General features: G+C 44.1%; 1 protein-coding gene across 8 annotated transcripts in view; it reads right to left on the bottom strand.

The window, feature by feature from the left end:
- SHLD2 (shieldin complex subunit 2) overlaps positions 1–20,920 on the bottom strand; it is a 1,351,673-nt gene that overhangs the window by 285,012 nt on the left and 1,045,741 nt on the right. For all 8 annotated transcript variants that reach the window (XM_069610780.1, XM_069610782.1, XM_069610781.1 and 5 more), the window contains one exon: positions 13,621–13,855. In XM_069610780.1, coding sequence (XP_069466881.1) covers positions 13,621–13,855 — 235 coding nt within the window. The remainder of the gene's footprint in view (positions 1–13,620; positions 13,856–20,920) is intronic.

Here is a 20,920-nt window from a genome sequence, read left to right as displayed (position 1 = left end):
GGTTTGTGTTGGAGCAACCATGGTATCCCCAATTTGATGGGGAAATGTGCGGAATGGATGAGATCAAAGGTTAGGCTCTCCTTATGGCTGAACATCATCATCTGTAAGGCTTAAGGCTTGGGTGTTTTGTAGAATGGGTCCAGAACTCAAGGGAGAGCTATCTACCTCTTCTACAGGCACTGGGCTATTCTTGTGCTTTCTGGGTATCTCTCTCACTTCAGCCCAAGTAAGGTCCACTAAGTTACCGGTTGCTCCACAGTCCAAAAGGGTGAAGACTTCGAAAGGAGTTCTTTGGTGTATCTGTAGACAAACCTTGAAGACCAACAACCGGTTATTGATCTGTTCCTGATCTTTATTGGTAGCATAGCAGGGACTGTGATGTCAACCCCGAACCGTGGTCCCTGTTAGGCAGGGGGTGGGTTGTTTCCCTTTCGACGAGGAGGTACTTCCGGGCAATTGCAAAGGAGGTGAGCATTCGACCCACAAAACATGCAGAGACCTAGGTCTCTCTCAGTCTTTTACGTTCGGCAAGAGATAAGGGAGCCCAGGCAGCTCTGATCTGCATTGGTTCTTCGGAAGGACTGGTAACTGCAGGAAGGGTCAGAGGAAACTGTATGTTGGGGGCTCCTCTGGTCCTACGTCGTTCAGCCTTTCTCTTCATCATCCTGAACTCCGCCTGTACAGAGAGCGTGACCAAGTCCTGGTAGGTGGTAGGCCGTGCTACCCGGGATAACTGGTCCTTTATCTCATTAGTAAGGCCCCTCTGGAAAATGGTCTGTAATACGGACTCAGGCCAACCTGCTTCTGGGCCATTCGCTGAAAGTTTGTCATATAGGACTGTACGTCCAAGGACCCTTGACGGATATCCAACAGGGACGGCTAAGAGGAATAGAGAACTTTGGGTTGCTCAAACCTGTACCTGAATAACCGAACAAAAGCTGCATAGTCCAATAGGGCAGGATTGGCCTCTGTGACCAAGGGGGTTGCCCAAGCCAAAGTGTTTCCCAACCAAGTTGGAGAGCATGGGTCCAGAACTCAAGGGAGAACTGTCTACCCCTTATGTAGGCACTGGGCTATTCTTGTGCTTTCTGGTTACATCTCTGTCTTCAGCCCAATTAAGGGCCATGAATTTACCCGTTACTCCAGAGTCCAAAAGGGCGTACACTTTGAAAGGAGTTCTTTGGTGTATCTGTAGACAAACCCAAGCCAAATCGTTTCCCCACCAAGTTGGAGATCAGGAATCCCACCTTAGCCTGGTCAGAGTCCTAAGCCCTGGGTTGGAAGGTATAGTAAACCATACATGCATCCAGAAATGTGTTGAGTTTACGAGGGGACCCATCGTATTTCCCAAAGGGGAAGGACAAAGGCAGAAGGTGCCAGCAGTGTTCTTCTCTGGTGGCCAGAAGCTGCCATAGTGTGGTGATTTCCGTCTGTAGGTTCTGCATCTCTTGTGTGAGTCCTTGAACCGCAGCTACAAGCTCTTGATACTGTTCCAAGGTAGCCATATCCGAGCGTTGCAAGCCCTCAAGTTCAACCTTCGAAGGGCTCCCATGGTCCACCAATGGGTGTGTAATGTCATCACCTGATGTATACGGTTAGGCTCTGGTTAGCGTCTTCTTTTTCTTCCTTGTCTTTTTGGCGAGTAGAGATATTGTTTGTCCCCACTGGACGCCACCGTGCTTGGTTGAATCAACAACCTAAGTGTGGAGGACTCCTGGGAGGCAACCCGACTGGGGAAAAAGCCCTATGGGCTGGAAAAACCCCAAAGGCAGAGACCCTTTTTCTTGGTGTATACCAGAGGTGTCCTGAGCGATGGTTGGCAGCAGATGGTGAAGTCTGGTGGCGGGCGAGGTAACAGAACAGAGAGAAGTTCAGTGAAAGGAACAGAGAAAAAAGCTCAGGCAAGAAAGTTGCAAAGACAGAGTCAGAGGTGGCAATGGTACAAAAGGAGAGAAGCAGATGAAAGACAGTAAAACTAGTGTCTTACCCGTGAGGAGAACACAAGGGTTGTAACGCAATGAGCTGCCGGCTGAGGAGTGTCAAAGACAGTGGGCGGCCATCTTGAAAACGACTAGACCGCTCATCGTAGTTGTAGTCTTTGGACGTGATGGAACTTCTTCTATCTAAGCCACCACCTCCTCCACATAATACAGATGCGCGCCGTGACAATTTGAGCAAGGGAAGGGGCAATTGAAATGCCCAGATATTTAATAGATATTGGGCTCCAGCTGAACCAAGGTCTATAAAGTCTTCTTTCATACACAAAATAATACGCGGAAGCATTTCAGATTTATCCTCAACTTATATCCCCAAAAAATGAGAGAATAATTCAATAGTGTCTAGTAAATGAGGAAGAGTTGTATTTGGATTTTCAAGGATCATCAGAATATGTTGCAAGTTTGAATTCGGAAATTCCAAAACTAATGTCTACAATGGGGGTCATTACAAGGTAGGAGGCATGGCTAATAGCGGCATGGCTACCCCCTTACCGTGTACCGGGTCACTTGAATGAAGAATTACTGGGCCATTCCGACCTTGGAGGGCCCGGTAATTCCTCATTCAAGGAAGCCATCCCCATTCCCATCCGAGCCCCCACAGGGCTCAATGGGAATGCGGAGGGTGCTAACAACGGGCCCGTTAATAACGGGCCCGTTGTTAGCACCCTGGTCTGCTCGCGGGACCCGCTAAGGGCGCCTGGCAAAAGCAGGCGTCCTTAGCGGGTTCCCACGAGCAGACTCGTATTGAGGCGGTAAGGGGTTGACAGCTCCGGCACCATTACCGGCGCTGTTAACCCCTTATTGCCTCACTCGAAATGATCCCCTGTATCTATGCATTAATTCTAAAAGAGGTTCAAGAGCTAAAACAAATAACATAGTGGAGAGGGGACAACCTTGCCTTGTACCTCTTTGAAGGGAGAAACACAGGGAGAATTGGCCGTTTATAAAGATGGATGCTTTAGGATCTGAGTATAAATGTTTAACGAATTTAATATAGTTATCTCCAATTCCATACCATTTCAAAGCCTGGAAATGAAAGTCCCACTAAACGTGTTCAAATGCTTTTTCAGCATTAAGTGCAACTGCCATATAAGAGTTTGTTGGATGGTTCTTTTTATTTATGCAATGGATCAAGTTCATAAAATGTCTAGAGTTAGATGAGCAATTTTTTATTAATAGAGAAATGAAGAGCAAGAATTTGTCAAAGTAGAGTATTATCAGCCATAGAGTTATATTGTTTCTCTAAATCTCGCAATTGGCCGTGAAGGATGGCTATATCCTTTTTTGATTCCTTCTTTCTTTTGGCTAAACAAGATATAATATGTCCGCGAAGAGCTGCTTTATCGGTGTCCCAATTATTGGCCAGGGAAGTGTCATCATCCTTATTGATTTGAAAGAAAAAATTATAAAAGTCAAAGAAAGATTTTTTTCGAAGTTAGCCTCCTGGAGTAATTCGTTATTGAACCTATATCTATTAGTAGCATTTCTGATACATCCAAATTCAATATTAGTTATTAATGGTGAATGATCGGAGATAACTGAGCATTCAATAGTAGACTCAATTATTGAAGTCACTAACGACTTGGCAACACAAATATGATCAATTCGGGAAAATGTATTGTGCGGGAGCTAATGAAAGGTAAAATCAATATCTGTGGGATGTCAAAATCTCCATGATTCAGTAACACTAATTTCTGTTAAACAGCTTGTGAATTCACAGGGGGATCTTCTATCGAAAAATGGATCAATAATGTTATTAACATCTCCACATAGTACCAGATTAGGGAGGTTAGTTTGTAGTATCATACATTTCAGATCTCGCCAGAATTTGGGATCAGGATGGGTAGGCCCGTAAACATTAAGAATCAAAAAGATCTGAGAGCCAATTCATATTTTAGCGAAGACCCATCTGCCCATATTATCTGTATTTTTATGGAGGATCTGATAATGAGTGCTTTTTTTGATTGAAATTGCCACACCATTATGTTTGCTGTCCAGTTGACTAGCTAAGACCTCGCATACCCAATACTGTTTTCAATTTCATGGACTCTTGTAGCAATAAATGAGTTTCCTTTAAGCATGCAATCCTTAGTTTGAATCTATTGATGTGGGCTAATACCTTTTGTTTCTTACCTGGATTATTAAGACCCTTAACATTCCATGTCATACATCTTAAGGTCATATTTGTTTCAATTCAAGAAACTTCACATAAAACTAGTGAATAATATATAACTGAACAAACATCATGCTGTTTAAACTGCTGAAAAAAGAAAACATCAAATAGAAGAAGAAAATAAATATTAAAAAAGAGTTAAAAAAAAGTAAAGATTGCAACAACTGACCACAGGGTATTGTGAAATGAAACAATTAAAAGATGATATTGTTCAAAATGAATCCACCCATCAGGTAAGAAAACATCAGGTATGATAAAAAGCAAAAACAGAGAAGTCAGAGTCACAATATTGTAGCAATAAAGGGTGTGCAGGCGCATCCAAAAGTGGACAAAATGGCAAGTCAAAATAGGAGAGGTTGCCCGCTCCAAAATAGTTATTAAACTTGACAGTTCCAGAGAAAAAATGTTTTAGGAAAAGGCAGCACATCAGGTGTGACTAGTGGTACCAGTATCCGTAGCTTCCATTTTTTGAAGTCTTATGAAGTTCTTTAAGTCGAATGAATCTTGGAATAAAGAGGTTTTGCCATTGATGGTGATTTTAAAAGGTACAGGGTGGATCAAGCCATATCTCGGATTTAAATGCTTGAGCGCAGGGCGATAGGAAATTCATTCCTTTCTCCTTTGAGCAGTACTTTTAGATACATCCTGTAGGATGAAAATCCTGTGACCATTCCATATCAGGTGGTCAATTCCTTTAACCTTTTGTAAGATCAACTGAAGTTGAGTATACTGAACCCAAAAAAATTATTGTTCTAAGCACATTTTTGTTGTGTGGATCTGTTTTCCTGGGCCCAATTCTGTGTGCCCTTTGTATATTGAGGACAATGGATGGATGGAAATTCAGGATGTTAGACAAGGGTTTCTTAAGAAAGAGGACAACATCTTCTCCCTCCACTCCCACTGGAAAACCAAAAACGTGGAGGTTATTTCTGCGATTTCTGTTTTCCAATTCTTCATTTGGTTTTTGCAGCGTATGAATCAATTCTTCCATATGGGCGAGTGGCAATATCTTCTGCCACACTAATTCTTCTTTCAACATCTTCTATTCTATTTTCAAAGTTTGCCAAACGTTCATCCATTTGTTGGAGTTTAAGATTGGTGGTTTCTCTAAAGGGCTTATGAGCACTTATTTCCAACAAAATAGTTTCCATATTAGACTCTAATGATGTCTGAGCAGGAGGAAGGGAGTCACTCTTTGGCCTTTTTAAGGTGGCTGCCACTTGTGCTGATGCTTCTTTGTTAGTAGAGGCTTTAACCTGAGCTTTTAGTCATGCCATAACGTGAGGCACAGTAACTCAGCCAGGATATATTTGAAATGCACTGAGAACCCCTCACAAATACTTGCTATTGCTGTAATTATATGGTTCAGTTACGGTATGTCTTCTATAAATACTTTGAGGAAGACTGGAAAAATAGTTGTGCGATATTGTATTGAAGCCAGACCTCTTGAGAGCTATAGAGGTTGTTGGTAAATTGCTGAAATGCAGATTTCTTCTTACCAGAAGGTTAATGTATTCATATATGGCAATTAATGACTTAGGAAAAATACAAATAATTATATCACGTCAAGGAATCAGGTGCCAAAACTTACTATGTATTTATATGCTTCTTGAATATATGCTTAAAAGTGAAAAAAAGAACTTCAAAAGTCAGTATTCTATGCAGATACAAGCTTTATATAAAACGGCCTATCTTGTGGAAGGAAGCAGTACCTCAGGAAAAGCGGGCAGCGTCTAATGTCTGACGCGACCTGACGTCTCAGACAGGAAATACAGCATACTTGAAAATCGAAGTCGCTGCATCAGGCCTCGTGGTGGTGCGATGGAAGGTTGCGAGCCATAGGTTCAGAAACTCTTGTACGGTCCTTCAGAGATGAAGTTACAAGTAAGCCGGTATCAGGTTAAAGAAAAAATATAAATGAGTACCCCTCTGGAATGTATTAAATTATAACGGAGCAAGAGCTCTGTTTTATGCTGCCATTCTACAGCACACATAGCCACGCGCCCCTATCTGTCTTTTCTCACTGAAGCTGTTGGTGGTTTTGTTAAGTCAATGGCTGTCTAACTCTCTAGCGGCCTTCTGGCTGTCCCTCTCCTAGCCCTGCTTAGTCTTTTAGGGAAGCTAGGGATGGTATCTCCTTCCACCTGGTTCCACTAACAGGGATGTCAATTGCGGGTTGCCATGGGTCACAACTATAACCCCTAGCAACTCCTGTGCAACCCCTTGCTCTACCTCTGCGACCCCTTGTTAAGGGATGCGGAGGCAGATAGAAACCAAAAGCAAAGAGGGCTCTCAGATGAGAGCCCTCTTCTATCCATTTCTTTTTGTAGTCAAAATGACTTCAAAAGAAAGGACATGGAAGGCTGTGGCTCCGCTGCTTTGCGCATGGCAGGAACCAGAGCTGGTTCATTGCATGTGTGGAGTATGGGAGCCAGAGAGACCGGCCTCAGAGCAGCAACAGATCTGGGAAAAGGTATTTTTGTAAATGTGTGTGCGTGCGTGGTGCGTGCGTGCATGCATGCATGCATGCATGAAAGTGTATTTGTGTCTGTGTATATCATGTGATGTGTGTGAGTGAGTGCATGATGTATGGGTTGCTGGGTGTGTGAGTGAATGGTGGATGGATGCACACGTAAATGAGCATGTGAATGGTGTGTGAATGTGTGTTGTGCTTGGGACCAACGCCTAGACTATGTACCAGTAATCTTCATTACTCCTAGACCTAGTCTTCCTCATCCCAGTTCTTGCCGATAAAGCACCTTGCCTCATATGTAAGTACTGGGATGAGGAAGAGGGATGTGGAGTAATGCTGGGCTAAGGAGCTGATTTTGGGGGTCGGAAGAGGAGAGTGGGAGAGAAAGGGGATGTGTCGGGAGGATGGGGCAGAAGGGGGTTGCGTTATCATGTAATGGGCATCCATGATAAAGCAGGCATGATAGGTCTTATTAGTGGCTAGACTCACATTTTGGGACAGCATTTGGTACAGCCAGTCATTTCTTAATGTGGCATGCATTTTTACATGCATCATACTATATAATAAAATGCCAGATGTATTTTCGTCTGAAGCCGACCTGCCCGCTTCGCCTGTTATCACCGCTAGACGGAGCTGTTGCCTTACGCATACAACAATAAGATTTCAAATTCATCTTCCAGGCGAACAAAATGTCTAGTTCATGTTATCACCGCTACAGTGAGCTGTTGCCTTATGCCCAAAAAAATATAAACAGAAATTCATTTGATTAAGCACTATTTCTCTAACAAAATAAATTTCTCTTTTTAATGTACCTATGTATTATGTAATTATTAATTGTAATATTTCTTGGTATGTATTATTATAGCAATAATATTCTTTATGTACGTTTTAAACTTTATTTGACTTCAATTTACTTTATTTTATGATCTCATGTCTACTTCGAATCATGCTGCACGTGAATAGTATTACGCCAACATCCCTCAACATTATATATTTTAGTCCAAAACCGGTAAGTGGAATCCAAGACAATGAGGAGCAGATACAACAATGGGCTGTATGTACGAAGGTGAACTATCAACGGATTCTGTCAGAATTTGTTTGAGGTTAACTACTCCTCCACATAAAAGGAGCAAGATCATTTAAAAAAAATAATTAATTAGCATAAATTACGTTCAAATACACCACATAATATATTTACACTCTAAAAATGTCTTCCTTTAAGCACATTAGTCCATGTACACCGGCTTTTCCACTAGTCTATAAAAAAGTAAGAATGGTAAGTTTTAATACATGTTGCGAGATGGTCAGAACAAGGGGACAGACCAGTTGTCATTTTTAAAAATTATTTATTTAAATAATGAAGAATAATTCCTGTCTATCCCTATGCTCAGAATTCCCCCCCAAACCAAAACAAACTACAGTGCTCGTCATCAGGATCACTTTCAAATACAAATAGTCTGTCCTCCGTCCTTGAAACCTATCTACTGTACCACTACCACTTAAGAGAAAACAACATGAAGTCCAAGAGAATGACTCCTTTCTCCTGGATAGGCTTCTCCAGCCCTACTATATGATTATAGGAAGGAATGATAGCTCAGGGGCAACGTGTTTGTCTTGGAAGCAACACGCGATGCAACACACGTTCAAATCCCGATCCGGCGCTTAGAAACCATTGCTGGTATTAAGCGCGTTATAAATGAACAAGAAAAAACAATTCAAATGTTACATAGTTCTGAGCTATCTTTCGAATTAATGTGTGCAGTTCCTTTAGGATAGTTTTCCACTCTTCCGGTTCCCCTTTTCCTTCTTGAACTATACTACTACTTCTCACAGTCTTTGGGTTTTGACCCCTTTTATATAAAGGTTTCTTCTCTGTAAATCTTTTCTCTCTCTCATACTTTGAGGGGATTGGAATCCGTCAGTTTTATCAATTCCCCACCAAATAGGTTTCTTTCATCCAGGTTCTCTTGATCTCTTATTCTTAATTCCTCTTTAGGCTGTATATCATGTTCCCAATATGTATTCTTCTCCCTTTTTCCAGTTCTGTTTGTGCTGAAACAAGTAACAGTTCCACTGTTATTTTCACTATGTTGGTTTCTTCTCAGATGATAGAATATCACTCTGATGGTTGGTTTCAACTTTCTTTGCATTAATCCATTCATTGAGACGAGTAGATAAAGTTCTTCAACGATTCGCAATCATTTGAATATTAAGTCAGTCCTTAACCGGGGCGAGCATGCTGTCTCCCTGCATGACTCTCACTCTTCTGTACCCCCATCCATTCATTGGGTCAAGTATGCTGTGCCCCTGAATGTCTCTCACTATTCTGGGCTTTTGTCCGTTTACTTTGTATGCATTGTCCCTGTGTCACATTTTTAATTATATAATTCAAAGCTCTTAGCTCATCACAAATGGCAATAAATTACTTCAGACACAACATTCTAAAAAAAATTACAGACATGAATTCATTGAACACAATACAATCTAATACCATATACTATACCCATCAGGACCTTCATTTCTAATTCCCAAGATTACATTTTCCACCTATCGGAAAAATGTCTCCTTTCCCTACATCATTATGGTGGACTAATCGAGAAACTTATTTCCCCCCAACTCTTTGCCTATCACTATTAACATATTCACTTAAGCAATGGTCATTGAAATACAGTATCCATACAAGAGCCTAGCCCATATGACTTCACTGTTTAAATGCTGCAATCTCCTTATGAACTTTCCCAACCACATTTTCCTCGGCCCCGGTGTTGCGGTACATCCAAACAGGCAATCATCCAATGTTTTAGTGTTTCTGCCTCCCCCGCATTTTTACAGAGTCGACAATTTATTTTTTGCCAGGGGATCCTTCTAATGGATCCCACCTTTGTAGGGAGCCTAGTGAGTTAAGACGAAAGCGCATATAAATGTAAGGATATTTCAGCCCTAGGAAACTCATCACGGAAGACTGCATCTCTTTATCTCTTTTTATTTCCTCAGGTGTTTGTAGTTTATACAATGACATTCTCTGTATATCTTTCCCCATTTTACAATTTTCATTTTGTTGTACATCTTCACCAGGCTTTCCATCAATGTAAGGCCTGTGTTGTACCATTTGGGCTAACACTGTCATAGCATGACCCCATCCATGGCTTATGAATGCAGCACCCTTGTTAAAATTTAGTTGGTATGTAAATTTTTTTTATGTATTTGGCATTTTTAAATGTTTACGGTTATGTACTTTTTTTAGACCAACGATCCACTTCTGGTGATGTCACCAGGGTTAAAGGGAACTGATGCCAACTTGGTCAAAGGTCACGTAACATCACTTCCTTTGATGTCATCAGGTCTGTGATGTCACTTCCACTACTCTTGGCTTTTTTGCTGAATCAACGTTCCTGTCCACCAACTGGTCACTGATGCACAGTCTCACCTGACCCTCTCCTACACTGGGCCCCAGAATGTTCTCCCCACCAAGGTATTATCCTTCAGATGTTACACTCCGCCACCCTTTGATAGTTCTTACTCTCAATTCCTCCTTTACTCCCAACTACCACTAAGTCCGACTACCACTCTGCTACTCCCGCTGATATCTTCTCCTTTCTCCTTCCTTCTACTATGTATCCTTATCACTACTTCTCTCCTACTACTAGTCCCGCCTCTCTACTACTACCAATCCCCCTTCTACCACCTCCCTACTACTACTGCTTCTTGACTACCTTACAGTTTACATCAGCTACTACCACTACTGCTTACTAATAAGACTACCTCTCCCTCCAACTGCTACTTCACTTACCCAACTACTAATACCTTCTCTGCACTCCTACTTCTACTGTTTCTGCACTCACTTCTTACTCTCATGCACAAACACTCCACAGAACTCTCTCTCCAATGACCTGCACTTTCTTTTGCACTCGCCTACTCTGGTCTTTCGGATGTCCTCCTACACCTCCTGTCCTCACTCAACTAACCCACACTAGACTGTTCACACACTACCCTTTAAACAGCCCACCCCCTCCCAGGATCGCTCATCTTATCTTGACCAATGGACTTACCTGAATCCATGGGGTGTGACTAGGAAAGGGTTTATAGAAGGCTTATACAGCATTGTAAGCCCTACCCCTTCTCCACATCGGTCTGCCGTGTTTCTAACTTAGCCCAGCAGTAGGCTTGTAGGGAATTGCTGTCCTCTTTTAATGAAAATCTTCTTGCTGGCCAACCTTTACTATATAATTCCCTGGAGGTTTAGTGGGAGGTTAAACAGCCTTTCTGGAGGACCTCTTTTATTCGAAAATCTTCCTGGTTGTGTAGTGGGTTGACAGTCTAATGGGCGGACTCTGGCTGACCCTACCAGCTAGAGTCGCGCACTTCCTGGGCCTCGCGGCAACCTTCTGCCCACTGCCCCTCGCTATCTGTTAAGGTGGGATTCATCAGCGGGGCGTGTTTCGCCCATCACCTCCTGCAGCCTCGCACTCCCTCTCCTTTGCTGTGGCACGGGCCCACCCCGTACCAGTGCCTGCTCTGCTTCGCCTGTGACAGTATGAGGCCACATTTGCTCCAGCTCCCTCTCTCTGATGGTGTCCGCCCTGTCCTTACCTGGGCCAGCAGGCAGTACAGTTTCAGCTCCCCTTCTTGGCCATCTTCTCTCTGGGGCGCTGGCATCCCTCTGCGGCTTCACCACTGCCACTCTCGCTATGTGGGACCAAAGCTGCCATCCCAGCAGGTAAGGAAAAGGGCGGGGGTCCCGCTACACAGGCCCTGTCACAGTATCAACAGATTAGCAGATTAGCAGTGATTGAGGGATGAGTGGGGAAGAGGTCACATGACCTAGATTCACTTGCACCCACTGACCTCCTTTCACCTCCTTTCCCATCTAGGTTCTTGTATTTGTATTTTGTTTATTTATATAGCGCACTGGGCGCATATCTTAGGGAGGCAAAGGTTATGATTGCATACATGGAAAAATGATAGACTCTACCAGCTTACAGTAACATACAGGTAGGACTACGGTAATACAAAAATAAATTCAATATAAAGCAAAAGAGCATGTTACAGGCAGGAGGGATATACCAACAGTTCCTCAAGTACTTAAGAGTATAAGGAAATATAGGAGGATCACACAAGAGCAAAGGCACAAGAGGATAAGTTAAAAGCGTGCAAGAAAATGCGATCGATATAGGCATGGTATACAGTGGACTATATAGTTAAATGCTAAGATGAGTGGCAGAGAGGCAGTATCCAAGGATACCGTAAGGCATCTCATATGTTTTGTGCTGAGAGCCACACTTTAGTTTTGCTCTTAAAGGATTGGAAGGAAGGCTCAGCTCTGACAGCATTGGGAAGGGTATTCCAAAGCTTAGAGGCTAAAACTGGGAAGCTAGCGCCGTCAGCTTTTTGTAGTTTAAACTATGGGCTTGGGCCGCTCTTATGGGCCGAGCGGAGGTATGGGGAGTGAGTCGGTTGGCCAAGTAGATGGGGGCCTGGTTGCTCAAACACTTGTGGGTCAGGATAAGTGTTTTTGCGCCTGTGGTTAGAGATGTGTTGGTTTCTAGGTATGTTTAATGCTGCTCTGATGGCATTATTCGGAATGACTTGCAATTTGTTGAGTTTGGATTGACTAGTCCCTAGATAAAGGGCACTACAATAGTCTATCTTGGACATGACGAGTGTTCTCGAATAGTGCAATTGGGGGTAGTCAAGAATGGTCTACAAGCAGTGATAAGCTTGCAAGTATAGGCAGACGCTGAGCCGACAGCGTTGGTTTGTCTGCACAATGATAGTGTAGAGTGCAGGTAACTTGAAGGAGGGGTCAAGTTTGTTAAGACGTTGGTATGAACCCAGAATGAGGAGTTCCGTGTTGTCGTCATTAAGGCAAAGCTCATGTTTCGCCATCCATGCCTGAATGACCATGTAGACGTCATTCAAGGCTTTAGTGTCCACTACATAATCACCTGTGATGGGGATGAGTATCTGGGTGTCGTCGGCATAGTTAGTGTAAGAAACACCCAGATAGTCAAGAATATCAAACAAAAGTTTGGTGAACACATTGTAAAGTGTTGGTGACACACAAGATCCTTGGGGTATACCACAGAGAATGTGAGCAGGCTCAGCAGATGCTGACGGGGAAAAAACCTGCATAGATCTGTTGCTTAAGAAGCATCTGATCCAGAAGGATCTTCTCCCCTCCTTCCACTACTCGGCTCCTCCTTTCATCTAATTTCCCCTGAGATGTTTTAATCCCACCTCTGTTCCTCCTTCCACCCTCTCTGCTGATTCCTCTACTCTTCACCCCCTCCTTTAACTCCTCTGTTCATCTCTTCACCCTCTCCTACTCTGATCTTAATCTCTCTTCCACTACATCTGCTCCTCCTTACACAAGCCCCGGCTCCTCTGTCAATCTCATATGCTCCATCAGCCTCCTCTTCTCCCCCAGCCTAATATCTATGCAAACTTTAACGTTTTTGACCAATCGTCTCCCGGTGAGAACTAACAGCATTCAGATTTTCATCACAGAAGCTACAAACATGCACTTATTTGTGATATGCAATAAATACACAAAAGTGCAACTACAGATGAATAGGAAAATCCTTACTAAAATAACCCAAAATATTTCATATCCAGCAACATTAAATTATCAAGGGCGCCAGATAACAAAATTCTGTCATTTTGGAGGGTTGTGTGCAGGAAATAGACCAAACGTCCATATAACACAGCACTCTAGATTTCTGTTCCCTTTTATAGAAGACTACCATCCGGAATATTTTTTTATTCTGACTTTCCATTTTAGCTAAACGTATAGCAAATGGAATGCCTCTATTAATGGCAATGACAGATGCCAGTTAACAAAGCTGTCTGCCTAACAGTGTGCCAGGTAACTAAGGTTTTGCTGTGCGGCTCAAAACAATTCGGAAAAAATCATACAAGTTAACAACCACAATAGTCCAACGCATCTGCCATTTCCCAATGTAAAACATCACATTTACCTGTAGTACACCTTGACTTGGTTAAATGGAAGACATTGGTAGCACTGCTGGTAGATCATGTTCTCATCTGTCTTTAGCTCACAGCTACATTTTCCGCAACCTGAATATATCATCTCGGGTAGGGATTCCAGGATCCATTCCAGTGACGTGCTTGAATCTAGGATGAGATGTTGGATCTGGTGGGTACCCATGGTAAACCTCAACTGTGAAATGTGTGCTCTGACCTGGACCACGCCTAGAATATGGTTAAGAACAAATATGCCATTATGATTGCAGCATGTTTGAAGCATTATGAGTGAACAGATAGAAATAACTTACTACAACAAAACATTCAGCATTACTGAGCAAAGGATATGGAAAAAAACACAAAGAGATAACATTAGGTGATTGAAAGAACAAAGCCCTTTGGACGTTATCCCACAAAAGATTCAGGAGACATACATAGAATAGACTATAAATGGCCACGCTCCTTACCGGTAGTCTTCATTACTTCAAATCCTGATCTTGCTCATCACAGTCCTTACCTAATTGAGGGGAATTCTCCCAGGACAGACTCCCCAAAACTACCTTTTCACTTGCTTAACATGGAGAAGATGTAAAAGAGAAGTTCTATCTTTGCGTTAGCTATGTTTACTTTTTTTCCTTTAACCTCCTTACAAAGAACCCACCCACTCTTCCTCCTTCCTGGTTTATACCAAGTGCAACACCTTTGGGGGAGGCAGGTGGGCAAGACTCTGAAATGGAAGATCCTGACTCCGAGTAATGAGAATTACTGGTAAGTAATCAGGCCATTTCCCCTTCATCCGGTTTCCTCACCACAGTTCTCACTTAACTGAGTCAATACCAAGCCCTGGTCAGTATTTTTCAATTTTGATTTGAAACAAAAGCTAACCGTGCGGAACCAAAATTTGAGGTAGGTGACAAACCCACCAACAGTTTGTAGTGGCTCAAAGGTAGTCAGTGTTGCCCGGGTCATTACCCAGCGAACTCCTCAATTGATGCGCCCCTAAAATCAGTCCAAGATGCTCCCAAACCCTTGTAGTGCCAGCTCGTCATTCGCCACCAGTGCAAGCTTCTCACACTGCCACAAAGGGCCCGATCCTCACACTTCCCATAAGTTACAGCTTTTAACAGTGCTTACCCTTCCTCTCTGCTCTGTACCACCACTGCTTTCCTTCTTCCAATACACACTGCAGGCATTGAGTGGAAGATGCTTAAATAATAATGCGTACATGCCTCCTAGGGCAGCAAACTCTGAACTTTGCTGTGCAGTGGTGCTGTAGCCACTGAGTTTGAGGGTTGGTCATCTGATTGGTCAATAATAATAACTTACTAATATGTATTTTTTATATAGCGCTACACACTGATAGGTCTCAGAGCACTGAAATAACAGAAGACATAATTATCCCACAGAGTGGCACTCAATTTATCGACCTCGGAAGGATGAAAGACTAAGTTGACCTTGCCGGGATTTTAACCTCCCACAGCAGGCTGCGCACAGATATCAGGAGCAAGCACTTAGCTCACTGTGCTATCTGACCAGCAATCTCCTTCCCAGCTGTTTCGATTTGCCCGTTTCCTAGCAAGGCTCCGTTGACCAAAACCACAAAGGGGTTATTTGCCATCTTGAATATCACATGGTTCTAGTATTGGATGTAACTACTCTTCATCTATGATTTGTTGAGTGTCCTGGAACGTCCCCTGCCCCAACCACGGGTCATAATCTGCCACAGAAAAGTACACAATGGACCGCCTAATTATAACCAATAGTGAATATTTGTTGCTTGGAAGGCGCATGAACCCACATTTGTTAAATCTATTGAGGGTCCCACTGTCTAAGCTTGGCTTTCTTGAGATTTATGCAGGTGACTGACAAACACAGTTTTTAATAGTTTTGAATTGCAAGTTTGCTTTATTCTAGACCACGGTTCTTCAAAAGGGCACTGCGAGTACAGCAGGCTTTGATGTAAAACAGGCTTTTTAGAAGCCAGGGATTTAAAACCTTGTTTAACCTGCAAAGATGGTAAATATTGGGACAAAGTGGAAGGGAGAAGTCACAGGCTGAACACTATAACAAACATATTGGCTGGGGAGCCCTCCCCTTGCCTCCTCTGTGTCCTACATTATCTAGCAGGTGGTGGCATGCGTCCCCCGCAGTTTGCCCACCTCCATCTCCTAACCTCAAACATGGGACTCCACCACAGCCCCTAAACGTAAAGGAAGCAGTATAGCCGTGGTTTGCCCACAGAGTGTCTGCACCTGAACCACAAGTAAACAGAGATACTTGCATGAGGGGTGTCAGAAAGCTAAGTGAGATCAAAATAGGCCAGATGCAAAGGAATTGTCTTCACACCTTTTATTACAGGTATCTTAATTGGGAAAACCAAATATAGTCCCAAGGGCCATGAAAATGCACCACATAACTCAACCTCTGTCAAGATAGTCTTTCACCAGGATAGGGTCAGATCTCGTGGTGAAGTCAAGAGTTGATGCCTTTTGAAGAGGTTCAAAAGTGTTCAAAGTAAAAGTGCTTCTGTTCGGTCTAAGTTTGGGTCCTGGTCTCTCCTGGTCACTTAAACGAAAAATGTCCATTGGATTCTCGTGCCAGGGTGGTGACCTCCTTCATTACGGGGTCAGTAGGCAATTGCAATGGCATCGATCTTGGTTAGCCAGCTTTTCTACTCCAGTGCCTTCAGATCTTGCAGAATTCTGTGGCACGGCTGGCCCTTGAGGCTCCCAGGCTGTCTTCATTCCATCGATTTGTTGTGCCAACTGCACTGGCTTCCGATTGAGAGACACATTTGTTTGAAGATACTGTGTATTGAATATCACGCCATTCACAATACTGGTGCTGAATTCCTATTGGTCAAAGCCTGTTAAATCTCTCTGATCATCCCTTCAGGTGCTGCTGGGAGTTGTAAGGTTGGGGTTTTTGCTTATATCGCCCTTCTAGTCCGCAGATCTTGGTTTGCCCTCCTCCTCTCCACCACTTTTTTCACATCCTCCCCCTTGGATTTGTATACCCAAATCTTATAATGGTAAAGCTACATTGTAAAGCAAAGAATGCAAACTGTTGCTGGTTTAAACGTCAGAGCACAGGGCGACTTGATTGCTATGATGTGTGGTGCTTATTTGTTAAGGGAAGTACTGGTTCAGGAAATTATCAGCACGACGTACATGTGATACCCCATAATACCAATGTTCTTCAGAGGTTTTGTTATAAAGAAATTCTTTATGCTGATGACGTGGTGCTCATTGACACCACTCTAATTAGTTTGCAAAGGGCTCTGAATAGTCTGCACAATTACCTTTTAGCGAACGGCCTCGCAATTAATGCAACGAAGACCAATATAAAGGTACTTGGATCTCGACAGTCACGACCAGGCGCCGCTTTTAAATGGTATTTGAATAAGCAACCATTAGCAATTGTAAAGGAGGTATTTTATCTAGGTGCACTGATCAACAACAGCAAGGTGGACCTTTCACGACAGTCTGCCTTGAAGACTAAACTGAGGATTCTGATCTCCCAAGGTCGACTACTCAATAGGAAATTCAGAAAATTCTCCCTGATGCCCATATTGACATTTTATAAAGCCAAAGTAACGCTGGCACTACTATATGGAGCTGAAGGGTGTATATGTAACACCGAAGGGAAGTTTGGACCAAACTGTTAAGAACTTTCTGGAGAAAACTGCTAGGGCTGTCGAACCTAATTCCCACTACGGTCATTAGATATGAACTGGGGCTGACCTCTCTAGTTGCGAGATCATTATGGAAATCACTGTCACTCTACAGAAAATGTATATTGGCATCTCCAGCGAGGCCTTATCAAACTTTAGAAGTGGCCTTGAAGATCGTAGACCCGACTTGTTGACTCAATGGGAAAAACGATGCCAGGCTTACTTGATACACTTGTAAATAGATCCTGACGATTTGATCATCAATCCCGCCAGGGTTAAATGGAAACTATGGCGGGACGATTGGATCAAGACGCAGGAGGAAAAGAATGTGTTCAATCACACTACGGCTATGAGACAAGAAAATAAATCCAAGAACTGGTTGCCTAAATATCTGATCAAGTTTCCAAATAATTGGTATAGAAACCAATTTACGCGATTCAGATTCAATCTACTTCCAATTAATCAACTTTTACATACTTAGAAGCAAGTGATGTATATGCAGAATGTCGATTTTGCAACAAGGCTATTCAAGCGGAAACATTGAAGCACATAACATTTTTCTGCAAAGGCCTGACTGACGTTAGAACAAAACACCCAGGAAAATGGGTGCCACCGACCCATAATAGAGATGCTGAGGTCTTGTGGGCGCTCCTTTGTCAAGGAGATAATCACTGCATCATTTTTTGTTTAATAATTTCTTGGAAGAGGTCTTCGAAAGTCTTGAATCTTTTCATATATGTAAAAATTGACATTTTGATTAAAATGATTTTAGGAAGTATTGTTATCTCAGGACTCTTGTCCCTTGCAAATGTATCGATGTAATATGACAAAGGTTTGTAATAAACCAAAAGTCTTTTAACAATAAAAAAATAAATAAGGTATGAGTTAGTGTTTTCATGCCCATGTGTAGATACAGAGAATCTAGAATTTAATCCAAGCATTTCACTTCTCTTCATTGTGTGATCTTGGGTAATTTACATGATATCTATTTGCCTCATTTCTTCCATCTGAAAAAACTATGAGACCTTGGGAAGTGGTAAGTAAATTCTTTCTGGATGGTTGAGCATTTATTTCTTAATATACCTTCCAAGAAAGAAAGAACGAGTGCCAGGAAGAGAACAGAAAAAGTGAGGTATTGAAAGAAATAGGATGGGGGTAAGTGTGACAGAGAAAGAATGAGGAAGAAAAGAAATCTGAATAGAGTGGCAGTCAGACAGAGAGATTGGCAGAAAGACAAGACTACGTGAATAGAAACGATTACCAGAAAAAGAAAGACATCACTAACTAGAAATAATCTGCATCCCTCAAAATGTAGATCATGCACATAAAAACGGCATACTTTCAGAGGTATTCTAAGGAAAAATGTATAAAAGTGAGTTCAAAGTAATGTGACACAATTGAAAAACATAAATTGCCCCAGTGATACAATTGGCAATCTCTGAGCATCATATTAATTGTTGAGCTAGTAGATGTACCTTGCTGAAGACCATAGGAAACATTTGTCAGTGGGAGAGTCTGGGGTTCATGAAGATGAAAAGTCAGAATGGGAATGTAGAGCGGTGAAATGTGTATGCTGTTTGAGTATGATGGGAGGAGAGGCATCAGATGCTGTTTAGTCTGTTAAGCCAAACACCCAGCATTCCCAACCAGTAACACTGTTATATATTATGTTCATTTAGAAAGTTGGCAAGGCTAAAAACATTATGCAATATCGTAATGAACCAGTTATGTTGTTACTGTTATTTTTGACTATTTGGCACAGCGCATCCTGAAATGCATTTTACCCCTTTCTTGCAATATTGAAATGGTGACAAGAAGACCTCGACTTGCATCACACCGCATACGGGTTCAAACAGCATCTTCCCAGTGGCTCCTCTTAGTGCAGCCTCATTTGGTGCAGCACATAATTGAATGCTTCCAGTGTTACTACTAGGTTTCCCCTTATTCTCACAAAATGGACACAGTGAAAGGTGCAGCCACAATTGCAACCTATTGCATGGGCTCCATAAACACACTTCAAACAACGTGTCACTAGCTCCCCTTGGTGCAACCACATAAGCGCAAAATATACTGACCTCTTATTATTGATACTGCTACCCCTACACTCACAATTATTGACGTGGTAAAAGGAAGATCCCACAATTGACACCAAATAGTATGGGTCCTGGAGCACACTTAAATAAACGTTTTGTGTACTACACTCAGCACAGCCTTATTTACTTTTGATTGGTCTGCTGAAGGTCATCAAAACCAAAATCTTAAAATGTGCTAACAGGGAGATCCACCAGGGGGCGCAGAGATGGTCTGACGCATCTCGGCTCGTCTCCCCGCCAGGGCGCTGTTTGAGGGTCCCGAGCCCCCCCCCGAAACCCCAGAGCGAGGAGCCGACACCACCCCCCCCCACACGAGTGCCGCGGGCGCCCCCGGCCCGAGTTTGGGTTCCCGAGGTGGAACCGTGTCGGAGAACGAAGCCTCCGAGTTTTGAGGGACGGAGGCCCCTCCCCCCTGCGGCGCCGCGGCTCCGCGGAGATCTACTCTGCTCCCGGGCCTGAACGAGGCCTGCGCGGAGGTCGGCGACCCGGGCTGGCGGCTCCCCCCCAGCCGTGTGCAGTCCAACGGGGGTCGGATGTGCCTGGTGGCACCCGCGGCGGGCCCGGGAGCGTGAAGCGGCCCCGCGAGGGTGCGGCGGAGTTGTCGGCCTGGACGAGGCCTATGGGACCAGGTGAGGAGTGGGTGGAACTTGAGGAGCCCGTGTAGGGCGTACTGGAGCCTCGGGTGAGGGCTCGCATTGGCCCATGCTGGCAACCCACGGCCTTCCACGTTTTTTCCACGAGTGGCGACCCCGCACCCAGGAGGTGAGGCAGTGCTGGCCCGATCTGGGCAGCCCCCCTGGGGACCGACGACACCGCGGAAAGTGATAGGAGCGAGGCTGGGGAGACACAGCGACACACATATAAGCCTCGGAGGGGTCACGGGAGTCGGAGTGGCCCCCGAGCGCCGCATTTCCTAGGCGGACCATCCCACCGCGCGGGGCCTTATTGGGAGAGCTGGGCCCCGGCAGGCCGCACCCCGGGTCCGGCCACCGGTGCGCTGAAGGCCCTCGCAGCTCAAACAGGAGCACGGTCGCGCGAGCTGGGGAGGAGAGAGGCAAGGAGAGAACCCTGCGGAGGACAAAACAGAACCTACGGGAGCGAACAGGCCCGGGACTGGGACCCCAGGTGCTGGGTCTGCGCTCCCAGCCCCCCGGCAGCGCCGTCTCTGGGTGGGCCAGCGGGTCACGTTGATCCTGAATTTCTGGGGGAACCCCCCGCAGAACAGGGATGCCTGGGGAGAGTCGATGAACTGGAGAGAATCCCTACAGAAGTTTCGCCGGTCGTCCCCTGATCCCCCGAGGCCACCTGGAATGGCGACCCAGACGCAACAGGAGCCGGCCGATGCCAGCACGGTCACCAGAGGCATGGCAGTCCTACTGGAAGAAATCAGAGGCTTTAGGGCGGATATTGCTCTGAGACTGGACACCTTAGACAAAAAGGTGGACAATATTGACGACAGAGTCCAGGCACTAGAGAACACCACAGCCTCGAGTGACATCTTTGAAACACAATTCGATATGCGCCTGT

Source organism: Ambystoma mexicanum, chromosome 8 (genome assembly GCF_040938575.1).
Source record: "Ambystoma mexicanum isolate Mex_15411 chromosome 8, UKY_AmexF1_1, whole genome shotgun sequence".
NCBI lineage: Eukaryota > Metazoa > Chordata > Amphibia > Caudata > Ambystomatidae > Ambystoma > Ambystoma mexicanum.
This window is presented reverse-complemented; position numbering and strand designations above follow the sequence as displayed.